This window comes from Leguminivora glycinivorella, chromosome 10 (assembly GCF_023078275.1).
Source record: "Leguminivora glycinivorella isolate SPB_JAAS2020 chromosome 10, LegGlyc_1.1, whole genome shotgun sequence".
Classification (NCBI taxonomy): domain Eukaryota; kingdom Metazoa; phylum Arthropoda; class Insecta; order Lepidoptera; family Tortricidae; genus Leguminivora; species Leguminivora glycinivorella.
Genome location: NC_062980.1, coordinates 22,594,966 through 22,606,828, shown reverse-complemented (window position 1 = coordinate 22,606,828; position 11,863 = coordinate 22,594,966). Strand labels below are relative to the sequence as shown.

The following is an 11,863-nucleotide window of genomic DNA, read 5'->3' as shown; positions in this document are numbered from 1 at the left end:
AAAAACGTGAGGGTTCATTCGTAAGGGTATATGGTAGAAATGTGGTGGTCCAGACGAAACAGTTAACTTTTGAAAATGGTATATAAGAAAAAAGTTGCGAGCCCCTGAGTTTAGCGCAGCGGCCTGAAATTGAGCTGAAGAACACAGATTGATTGCATGCATGAGACCTACCTTGTCTTGTAGCCGGGTCATGATAACAGCGGTGGCTTCTGTGTCAAACTGTGGGCGCCCGGCGCGACCCACCATCTGAAGAACCGTGCTGATGCTGTATTCCTGACAGGAAAAAAAGATTTCTCAGAAATCTCAAAGTTTTCTCAGAATCCCGGTAAGAACAGCATTTCCAATAAGGGTTTCGCGTCGATAAGTATGGGGAGACCTTGGGGAGACCCTAAGTGCGTTTTCACATTATCCGATCCGATATCGGATGTCGGAAGGATTCAAAGGCAAAAATCAAAGATTGAGGCTTAAATATATGGGAAATCAGTCCTACATCCGATATCGGATCGGATAATGTGAAAATGTGCTAAGTAATTCTTCAGTTACCTTACTTTTCAGTCAGCTTCAGCGATGACAAATAGGAATACACAATTTAAATTATTTTCCCCTCACTAGCTCGGAAACACGTGTTTTGTCCTTCAATACCAGCGGGTAAAAACGCATTTTATCCACTAGTGGATAAAGTAATTTGACCTTGAATATAGTATTTTTTTCTGCTTTAAAATTAATAAAATTGAGTGAATCTAGGGATGACGATGATTTACCACCTGTGGAACTACTGGAAGCAGTGAAAAACGCGCTTTTTGCGTTGTAGTTTCCTCGCTACAGTGAGGGGAAAAGTTTTGTGTTACACTCGGTTGCTAATGTATTTTACTTCTCGTGTGTTATAAAATTCGCAAGTTCAGAATTCTATTCCCGAACCACTCGCTTCGCTCGTGGTTCAACTATAGAATCCTTTCACTTACTCGTTTTTCAATTCCACACTCGGCGTTAAAATACAACTTTGCACCCTTGTATAACAAATAACTATTTTTGGCATGAAGATCAAAATATCTAAGATTGATATTGTTATTCACCTGATAGGCTCCATTTACGTATTGCTGAGTATTTTTCACAATCACAAGATGTGCTGGTAAGTTCACACCCATAGCTGAAACCAGATCCTTATGTAAATACTTAATTAAATAAATAAATCCCGTGAGGTGTCGTAGAAGGCGACTGTGGGATATGGGTTAAATTGTGGCGTAGGCGAGAGGCTGGCAACCTGTCACTGCAATGTCACAGTTTCGTTTTCTATCGACCCCTTATTTGCCAAGAGTGGCACTGAAACTTGAGTAGTTTCATGTGCTCTGCCTACCCCTTCATGGGATACAGGCGTGATTGTATGTATGTACGTAAATAAATAAAAATTAAACAATAGTTAGGGATGTTTAAATGCTACAAAATGAGTAAAAAATATTTATGTGATTTTGGAAATCATTACCATCCATCGTCAAATTCATTACCATCCGATTACGTGAGACATAGTTAAACTGGCAGCAGTCATTACCGGTTATTTGAAAAAAAAAACGATATTATATTAATTATCTTCTCATACAGTTCTAACAATGGCAGCCTAATATCATCATTACCTACCATAGATCATCATTGGTAATATCATTACCATATGAAAATTTGAGACTATATAAATATTTGAAAAAAAAAGAGGGTACCTAAAGTAGTAGTAGTGATGAGTATGGGCAGATCTCTGTTGCGGAAGGCACGCTCGATATTTATTCTCTCTTCATACAGCAATCCTGCGTGGTGGCAGCCTACGCCACTCATTACCAGCATCTGAAATTTTGATATTTATCTATTTTATTATAGTTTCAGTCTAACTTAGCCAAAGAAATATTTTTCACCAAACAGTTTAAACTTTTATTATTAGAGCCTAACTTGAGAGCAAATTTCAAGTACGACTAAAAATCGTTTATTGTAAGAGTTTGGCGTGACGAGCTGCTACCCAGATAGCCGGGTGGTTGGGTTTAATTAGACCTTAAAAAGTACAATAACGGATGACAAGGTTCCATCTATCACTATTATTGGTATCCCAGGTTCTCTTGGCGGTTCACCTAATAAAACCCGACTCGACGGATCTCATGTGAAGTAAAAGTACGTATATGACTTTGGTTGATGGTTAAAATGCGGAATATTAAATTTGCGATAATGTATGCTCAAAATTATTCAGTCACACTGATTATTACACATATTAGAATAAATAATTAATAACCTGTAATTTCTTATTTTTCAAAGTTGACGCCAGCGCTGTTAGCTTCGCCTTCTGTTCGGGACTAAAACTCACGGTCACCTCTCTTGACAAAGCTTCTGCAGTGAGCGCGACGCTCTTTCGCGTGTTGCAAAATATCTGAAATCAAGCTCAAAGTGGTGTATTTCAATCATATGAGTCATTACTAATAATTATGTTAAAACGTTCGCGATTTTTTTTGCATGACATATTTTGTATGAAAATTAAATGTAATTACGAGAGTTGGTTTCCCATTGTAGTATTTCTGGATGATAGGCCACAATTTGTAGTTCAAGATCAGGTCAAATTTAAATATACTGGTGCCTTCCGCACAAGGATATCCTTCCACTATTCGCTGTAACTTCACAGGGCGGCATTCGTCTCCAAATCTGAAATGTAAATAATTCTTAGTAAGAAGTAATTCTGGCTAAACGTATGTTGCATTTTAATTTTATTTTATTTTATTTAAAGAGACAAAAAGTAGTCTATGTCCTTTCCAAATCTCCATTTAAAAATTCACGACAAGACGGACCAACAAACAGACACACACTTAAGTATAAGATAACCATGTACACACTTATGGAACACGGCAGGCTTGTTGTTGGTTCCGAGCCAGTCTGCTACATCTTCAGGATTGCTGACTGTGGCAGACACGGCTACAAATCTGTAAAGTAACATTTTCCATTAAGGTGCAGTGGGGGGGGGGGGGGGGGATCACCAACAATATAGCGAACTTTATCACGTAGTGCAGTAGAGAAATTTAGTTCGTACCTGATGCTCGGAGGAACGGCATTAGTAGGATCAGCGCCTTGAAACTGCTGCTGAAGTTGTTCTATACGATGTGCTGACTGCGCTGCAGACTAGAACGACAGAAAAATTACACTAATTATATCAAATACACCATTAGGACGAACAAGGCGCTTTTCACATCTACCATTGTCGAGAAGTTTATGTTCATTAAAACCGAAATAAATTACACATATGAAAGAAAAAGTGACCAAGTCCTCTGGTGCCTGAGGCTGGAATCGAACCAGCGTACTTTCCAATCGCGGGAAATGCCTCTTAATCCGCTCGGCCACCCAGGTCACAGCTGTCGAGGTCGAAATTATCTCTCATATGAGTAATCTATACAAGGACTCGTAGCGCCCTCTGTCCACCCCTAGGGCAGAACGGTATGGTTCTTGCCCCCCGTGTAAACCAAACTCAGGCACCAGAGGACTTGGTCACTTTTTCTTTCATATGTGTAATTTATTTCGGTTTTAATTTATATACATAGTAGTGTGACTACTTTAAGACAGCACAAGTTGAAATATTTTCAATAGATTATAATTTAACTTGTGTTCATTAGAAGTTTATGTTCAGGTATTTTTCAGCACATCGACCGCTCTGGTATTACGTGTCATATAAGCGACGGTACAAGAGTTTGTCCCATTTGTCCCGTCCCACGTGACACACAGGATGTCACAACGAAATGGAATGGACAAACCCCTTTGATGCACCTTGTCATAATTTCTCAAGAACTGTTTAAGGCATAGTATGTTGTATAAAGTGGGAAGGAATGAACTTAATTGGAAACGGATAGGAATATTGAGAATACTTAGATGGGAATACACCCAGGTACCTCAACAGTTTTCATCCTGCTAACAACAGCTTCAAGCACGGGACCTCTAGTCTCATCGTTGAGTATGTGCACTTCATCGATGAGGAATAGTTTTATCATCTCCACTAAACCGCGATGGTCGCGCCACCGGCGTGTGAGCATGTCCCACTTCTCTGGCGTGGTTATTATTACCCTGGTTGGAAATAAACTACTTAAAGACAAAAAAAAACCTAAATTAAAAACTATTTTTGAAGAAAAAACAAACTTGAAGTGAGTTTTTCAGTTTCAGTGAAACTACTATCAATAGAAGCTCCGGAAAGCCGGAGTTCCTAAACTCTTCAGAATGTATTTTTTTGTATAATATTGAAACAAAATTAGTAATCAGATCGCCTGATGGTAAATATATTGGTAGGCAATGGTGTCGATATTTTCTCAAGAACCTTTAATGTAATCTAACGAAATAAACAATTGAGACGTTATCTGGGTAGACCTTATTGTCGATGGCGCTTACGTCCCGCGGCGTCATATTTGTATACGAACGTCGCTTATAACGCCGTAAGCAACATCGTCAATAAAGTCCTTTTACCCAGATAATTTGTGTCGTCCAAGTGTCGTCGAACGAAGCGATTCCTTACCAGTGACAAAATGTGAAATTACACCTTAAATATCAAACCCGTGTGCAACAATTACGTTCATTGTGGCTACTTTACCCATAAAAATAATATTCCATTATGTATGTAAAGAGAAAAATTACGTATAAAGAGAAAAAATATGTTTATCGAGAAAAATTACTTACTTACCTAAGATAGATTTTTTTTCTAATTATGCTCACCTGTATGGGCTTAACTGCGCGAAGTCGACTTCCGTGTCGCCAGTCACTTCTATGCAGAGGAGTCCTAATTTCGTAAGCTTCGGGTACCACTCCGCTAGGCGCTCGTTGCAAACCGCTTTTACTGGTGCCACTAAAACATTTTATTTTGAACGGAATTAGGTACGATGTTCCTATATTCCTCAATATTTATTAAGAAATATTCATTCACATCGCTCTCCATCGTGTAGATGGGAATGATATAATTACCGTTAGTCTACGAAGTAAGGGATGCGAAAGAATTCTATTCCCATTGGCCGCCATGGTCACGGATGGAAATGAAACCTACACCTACCTATACCACACTAACCTATATAACGATCACAGACGGTAATGAAATTCATTACCATTTATCTGTCCCAGGCACATGCTGAAATGAAATCTGTTCCCCGATAAGAGATTCAATTTAGAAAATGGTTTACAATTTAATCCACCGCCATAAGTGTTATAACCAATATCCACTAGCCATTTCCATAGAAAAATATTAGGAACATTCAGCAACAGAAGTAGACACATATGACAGATGGCTTTTCATTCAAAAAATTGATTTTAATAATAAAGATCCTGGACACGAAACTTCTGTTGCTAACTGCATTTACTATAAATAAATATTTTTTTTTTAATTAGCCTCTTTTGTGTCCCACTGCTGGGCAAAAGCCTCCCCTCGCTTTCTCCACTCGACCCAAATAAATAATTACTGTAAATAATCTTGAAGTCTCCGTTATTTTGTGTGTCTTCCATATGCATAAGCAGCTGCAGAATAGCGAGCTCGAAAACCACGGTCTTGCCTGAGCCTGTGGGAGCGCATACAACCAGCGACTTATCTAGAAAATAATAAGATAGAAAAAAACTAGAAATGTAAAGAGTCTATACACATTCTACCGATAGAGTAGCAGTTAATTTTATTTAATTTCGCTATAAGTTCTTGCAAGGCTATGTATACTTCATCAGATAAGTATTCTGAATCGACACTTTTATTATTCAATTCGATTTTTAAAAACCACGCACTTTATAAATGTAATTCAATTATTCACATAGTGCTATGTCAGACCATAAGCTAGCTACATATATGTACGTTTATTTACCTGAATATAAGGCATCTTCTATTATCCTTGACTGTACCAAATTGAAGTATGGATACGTGAACAAACATCTATACTTCGGATCTGTGAATGATTAAACAGTTTTACAAAATTATTATACAGATTTTAATTAAACATGACTGTACCTATTTGGTTAGGTGGTGGTGGTACTGGTGGTTAGTAAATACTTACGGTTAACAATGACAAAGTTCGTCTTACCTATTTCTTCAACACTTCTAAATTCTCCATGTTGACCGGTATGTTTTGCAGGCCGAATCGTATTAGTTTGTATTTCAGTTAACAAGTTATTGTCAGGAGGAGAATCACAGGTGGTAGGCAAGGAAAGAGGCTGCGAGTTCTCTTCTATAGCTTCATTAAATGCTTCACCAAATACATCAGTAAAACTATCCCTGAAATACTATAAAATTGTTTACTTGGAACACTTTTTTAATTTATACCATGGATATCGAGAAAGTTATAAGTAATCTTACAGCTGTGATGCAGTTGGAAACATGCTCGTGTCTTAATAAATTACTTATTTATGTACACTTTCACTTTGCGTTGCGACTGTTGCACTGTAATATCATAAAAATCACGTAAAAATCACATTTCTGTAAATATTTGAACACCTAACTAAAGTAGACAAAAAGAAAACTTTTTTATTTGCACTTAACTTTTCCCGCTATAACAATTTTTTTTTAACCATAAACAATTGAACTGTACACGCGACGGGTGTACGCGAAGCGTGTTCGAGTAGCCCCTTAAGACCGTAATTTATTCAAAGTTACTACCAAATCGACTAATACCGAATTAAATGTTTTTTTAAATTGCGCAAATCTTTTGTTTTATGACTATGGCTTCATAATAATAACTTACCAATTCGTTACAGGGTATTAATATCCTTGCTTCGATATAATACAAAAATAATTTAAGAAGTTTATAAACTTAGTTATCATACTGGTAAAAATACTACTACTATAGTAATCTCTTTAACACTGGTCACACGTGCGAGAGGGACACCAGCCCCAACTTTGACCCTCTCATGTGGACACACTTTTACTAGTCTGATAAGAACGCCTTTCTGCACCGGTGATAAAGTTCAATTTACTATGGCAAAAAAAGTGTGAGCTCAGTCCCTATTGAAAGTCCATTGTCTGAGTATAATACAATCGCAAAAAGACTGGTTTAAAATACATCATCAAAACAGAGCAAAAGCCATTTGCTAAATTTAAGAAAAGTTAGTTTTTTTTTATTACCGTTAAATGGCAATGCGTGAGGTTATCTTCAACCAGTTTTTGAAAACGGTTTACCTTTTTTTTACACTTTACCGATAGTCTATGCCATAGGTCTATACTGTCTATGATCCCATGCGCCTCGCTGTTAAAAAAAACTAGCGTCATAGACAGCTGTTATGTCAATGTCAGATGTGGTCTAAACAATTTCTGGGAAACTTTTCCTTAAAACTTGCGTAGTATTTACCGTGGGATTTTCTGCTTGTTTTAACGTCAATGAAGTGTAAATAGTAAAACATAAAGCAATAAGTAATTAATATTAGTTGTAATGTGAGTAGATTAGTCAAGCATTTTCATGTATTCAGTGAATATTTTTTATTGCTTTGATTTAAAGTTGATTCTCAATTTACAGGGAAGTTCTAAAAGATTATGATAATGCAGACACGATCAGTATTGATACGCTGGCGCTTGAGGAACTCCTTGAAGAGGAAAGGGCGAGAGAATTGGCCGATTTGAACTCGCTGAGTAAAAAAGTGTGTCACCTTCACACAAGTTTGCTGTATTATCGTAACTCGAAATCTAAGATGGGTGTCGCGAGCTATGAAACTTGGAGGACGCTGGTAAAGAAGGTTGGAGGCACCCCCGACGGTTGGAGGGATCTTGGCTACATTTTAGGCATACCACAGGATGATTTAGACGTAAGTTTCTTTGACCGCAATGGAAAATACCATGCACAGTGATTATTTGACACATTTTTATGGTGGTTATGATTTAGATAGACTTAGCTTTTCGCATTTTAAGTTGCAAATAATTGATTAAGAAGTATGTGTGTTATGAAAAACACTTTAATATTTCATTTGTGCATTTTAAAATTATATACCGTCTTTATTTTCAGTACATATCAAACTCCATGAAATATGAACCTGACCCAACAAATGTAGTACTTAAAGTGTTCATGCAAGATGAAGATTCAACACTAGACAAAATTATAGATGCTTTCCTAAAACTGAAACGATACGACATATTAAAAGCACTTGAGCAGTCACTCCTGGATCTCACACAATGCTTCAATGATAAACAAGAAGATAGCGGTTACCATAGCAACAGCAAAAATGTACAGCGAGAGATCATAAGTTACATGAAAAATTTGGTGGTTGATTTACCACCAGCATTATCAAAGAATAAAGATCATAACCAGCCAAATCCACTTCCGAGAATACCGTTCCACCCAGTAGATATTAACATACAAAAAGAAGGACCTATTCTTTTTCTTACGTATGCAGAAGATGGTGTGCGGTCAGCTTGTAAAATTCAGCAGTTGGTAGCCGATTGGGATTCTGAAGTTACGGTGGTTATGCTGAATGACAAAAGGGACGAAGTTTATCAGAATCCGGAGAGATTTATTAGGGAGTATGTGGAAAAGGTATGTGATTTTTTTTGGTACGGTCAGCTACATAAATATCTATACAACTGTATTCAATTTTAAACTTTTTTCCCCAGTAATAAGTTTCGATATGTATAGATATTTGTAGATGTGACTGTACTTATTATAGTTCCATCCATCTTCGGCCATAAAATGAAAAAAAAAACAATATTTACATAACCACAAAATTAAAATTTTGAAAAAACCCCTGACTGCAACATAGTAGACCGATTTTCATGAAACATGGCTAAGAACACTCCCGACTAACTTCAGCTTTCAGACAAAAAAAACTAAATCTAAATTGGTTCATCCGTTCGGGAGCTACAATGCCACAGACAGACAGACGGACAGATAGACACGTCAAACTTATAACACCCCGTCGGTTTTGAGTCGGGGATTAATAAATAGGTACTTTAATTCACTTATAATTGATGAATAGACAGAACTTCCTTAGGTATTTCTTTCATTAGTTAAATCCTTCAAATTAATAGCAAAATCAAGTTTAAGTATGTTAATTATAAATTCCTAGCAAATTAATAGAATACCACATTTTCCTTCCTTCATTTTGCATGGAAATATTGGTAGAGGTATTTTGTTTAATTACAAAATTCTGAGAATCAATAAAGGAAAGGACTTGCATTGGCAATGGGAAGGGAAGGTTCAAAAAACCCATTATCATTCCTAACACATTTTGATGTTTGTGCCTTGCATGAGTTTGTATAAAACATCTGTAATTCGATATGTCCTAACAAGATATGGATTTTTGGGGAAAAGTTGTAAAGATCCCTATAAAGGATTGATCGTCATCATCATCATCATCATCATCATTGATATAGACTAACTCGATTATGAATTATGATGTATTTCCCATACTGATTCTACTTTTAAAATCAATACTAAGTGTTTTGGCAAAAAGTTTTGGCAAGAAGCTAAAGATTTAATAAGTAATAACAGTACATTATAACATTATGATACAAGTGCGGAAAAGAGGAAGTTGACACGAGTTACGAATTTCCTCTTTGCATATGTATCATAGTTATTGTCCAATGTTTTTCAGTATATATGGCTCTTAGAAGTTTCGACATAGGCACATAATGAACCACTTTTCACACTAGGGCGATAAAATAGCACCATATGTACTGAAAACATTGTTAACCATATCCTTTTTTACAGGCTGACTATGTAGTACCAATCCTGACAACGGGTTACCTAAGCGCTATAAGAGCACACAACACAAGCGCACCTAGCACCAACGGCAACTTGGACCACAAATACGTCAACTATGTCTACAATTTAATCACTGGACAGTACAATGCCGATGGATGTCTCAATAAGAAGGTTAGAAGCGTGTTGCCTGAAGGAGTATTCGTTCCATGGATGATGATATCGTCTCATCCGGTGTTGAAGCCATGGACCTGTGAGGTGGAGTTTGATAAGCAGTTCAAATCATTTTTGGGCTTGAGTAGCTTTTAATAGAATATTACTGTATTTTTAAAACGGGCCTTAATAAAAAATAGAGGTCCTACAGAAAAGCTTTAAGGACTAGCTAGACGTGTCTTTTGGACAACATGCTGGCCTAATGTGACATGGCCTTACAGAATGTGCGAAAAGGATGCAGGGACGCGAATGACGCGATAGGCCATGTCTTGCGACCGTCCTTGCCCGCCTGCCCTCGGCATTTTATCAATATGATGATATTTACATTTTATAATGAAATTTCCACACTTTGTTCTTGAAAATGCCATGCAGTTAGCTTAGTCCAACTAGTGATACTTTAAATGGTTTTTGACTTGTTTGGTACAAATTGCATTACATATTTAAAAAACTATGAAATATCAAATATTATATTTTTGTCTTGCCTTGATTATACATTAAAGCAAATTGGCCGTAGTTTTCCTATATTTAAAAGTTACGGTCACGTATTTTTGTAAGATATAGATATTAAGTGCCTTTGAACTGTATAAATATTTTTTTAAATACTGAATTGTCATGAAATGAGGCTGTATCATATCATTAGCCCTGCTTTAATAAAGCTGTCAGAAAATTAGTTCAAATTGAATTAGATTAGCCTGAATAAGTATTTAATGATAACTTAATAAATTGCCTTAATGTACCTTATTATTATGTAAGTAATTAATAATGATTGGGTTGTGTGCTCAAATTCTGGCAGTTTAATTATAATAAATTAATAATGTAATGGTTTAATTTTGAATAAAATACTTTTTTTTATATTTAAAGTTTTTTATTAAATATTTAACTAAGGTACAGCGGGGCAAATCTCGACTGGGGGGGGGCAAATACAACTGGTCCATTTTTTCCATGTTCTACAATGTTCGCATTATTAATAGTGTCCACCGGTTATACATGGTAGGCGTGTTCAGTGGATACATGTAGAACTCGACATCATAGTGTAATAATGGAAACAATTGATTAGTTATAATTGCGCCCCAGTCGAGATTTGCCCCGCTGTACCTTACATATAAATGTGCAAAGAACAATAGAGGAACTCACATAATACTAAAGAAACTTCATCTCAAAATAGTTACTCAGAAATCACCAGATTAAGCTTGGATTTCAAGTAAAAAATCAATATAATTATACTAAAAGCTGGGTTCAGTTTGTAAGTAGATATAATTTGAAAACAATTTAATTTTCGTAAGAAATACAGATGAAGGTAAGATCATCTAAATACATGAGTCATAGAAACTAAGTATGGTGCTATCTTAAATCTAAAGAACTGATATATAACTCAAAATACACAACTTTTAATATTGCTATTTAAGTTAGACTATCTTTTGTACTTATTAACTATTTATCCATAACAAAGACGGGAAAATTATGTGCTGTATAGTGACTGATACATAGATTTTTTTGTAAGTAGTTATTTGGTGCTATACTAATATTATTTCCCAGTGACTTAAAGGCCAACCCACACTAGTGTCTCTCAAGCGTCAGTTTCTAACACTGTGGCTACACACACGCCATTTTGCATAGCGCTGACTTAACACCAGCGCTCAAAAGATACTAATGAGAGGTCTTTTAAGTGTTAAGGTCTGAGTGGCCGCTCGAAGCGTTCAGTTCGGCGCGGCGGCCGTATGCAGCATCGACTTAGGACACTTGTACGAGCTTCAATTGTTTGACGTGTACGTCGCACGCCCGATATGAGCGTGCACTAGGGTTGCAAAAAATGTTTTTTTTCTCTGGAGTATTTTTTTTTTCTAAACAAGCATGAAAAAAAAAACCGTGAAAAAAACAGTTTTTTTTCTAGAGTATTTTTTTTAAAGCACGAAATATCAAAATTTGCAAAGCAGTCAATACTTTTATACGGTTTTTTTGACTTACTATTAAACGAATTTAATCAAAATAACTTTAATTTC

General features: G+C 36.2%; 2 protein-coding genes across 2 annotated transcripts in view; one reads left to right on the top strand and one right to left on the bottom strand.

The window, feature by feature from the left end:
* The window catches only part of LOC125230723 (probable ATP-dependent DNA helicase HFM1), a 54,314-nt gene extending 47,969 nt beyond the window's left edge, over positions 1-6,345 (bottom strand). Inside the window, exons 1-13 of the mRNA XM_048135983.1 lie at positions 6,323-6,345; positions 6,051-6,241; positions 5,835-5,915; positions 5,448-5,573; positions 4,714-4,843; positions 3,903-4,074; positions 3,053-3,141; positions 2,859-2,945; positions 2,520-2,670; positions 2,267-2,401; positions 1,710-1,830; positions 1,074-1,147; positions 172-273 (exon numbers count right to left, since the gene is read on the bottom strand). Of these exons, the coding sequence (XP_047991940.1) occupies positions 172-273; positions 1,074-1,147; positions 1,710-1,830; positions 2,267-2,401; positions 2,520-2,670; positions 2,859-2,945; positions 3,053-3,141; positions 3,903-4,074; positions 4,714-4,843; positions 5,448-5,573; positions 5,835-5,915; positions 6,051-6,241; positions 6,323-6,345 (1,482 nt within the window). The remainder of the gene's footprint in view (positions 1-171; positions 274-1,073; positions 1,148-1,709; positions 1,831-2,266; positions 2,402-2,519; positions 2,671-2,858; positions 2,946-3,052; positions 3,142-3,902; positions 4,075-4,713; positions 4,844-5,447; positions 5,574-5,834; positions 5,916-6,050; positions 6,242-6,322) is intronic.
* A 911-nt stretch (positions 6,346-7,256) lies between these two features.
* Positions 7,257-10,713, top strand: LOC125230087. Its single transcript, XM_048135095.1, has 4 exons — positions 7,257-7,393; positions 7,476-7,761; positions 7,959-8,486; positions 9,660-10,713. Coding segments are annotated over exons 1-4 (1,116 nt in total). The 5' UTR covers positions 7,257-7,391; the 3' UTR covers positions 9,960-10,713.
* The last annotated feature ends 1,150 nt before the right edge of the window (positions 10,714-11,863 follow it).

Bases quoted from the DNA above. Each gene is read 5' to 3' on its own strand.
- LOC125230087 (XM_048135095.1), top strand. The intron at 7,762-7,958 runs GTAAGTTTCTTT...CTTTATTTTCAG, and splicing joins TACCACAGGATGATTTAGAC to TACATATCAAACTCCATGAA. The intron at 8,487-9,659 runs GTATGTGATTTT...CCTTTTTTACAG, and splicing joins TTAGGGAGTATGTGGAAAAG to GCTGACTATGTAGTACCAAT.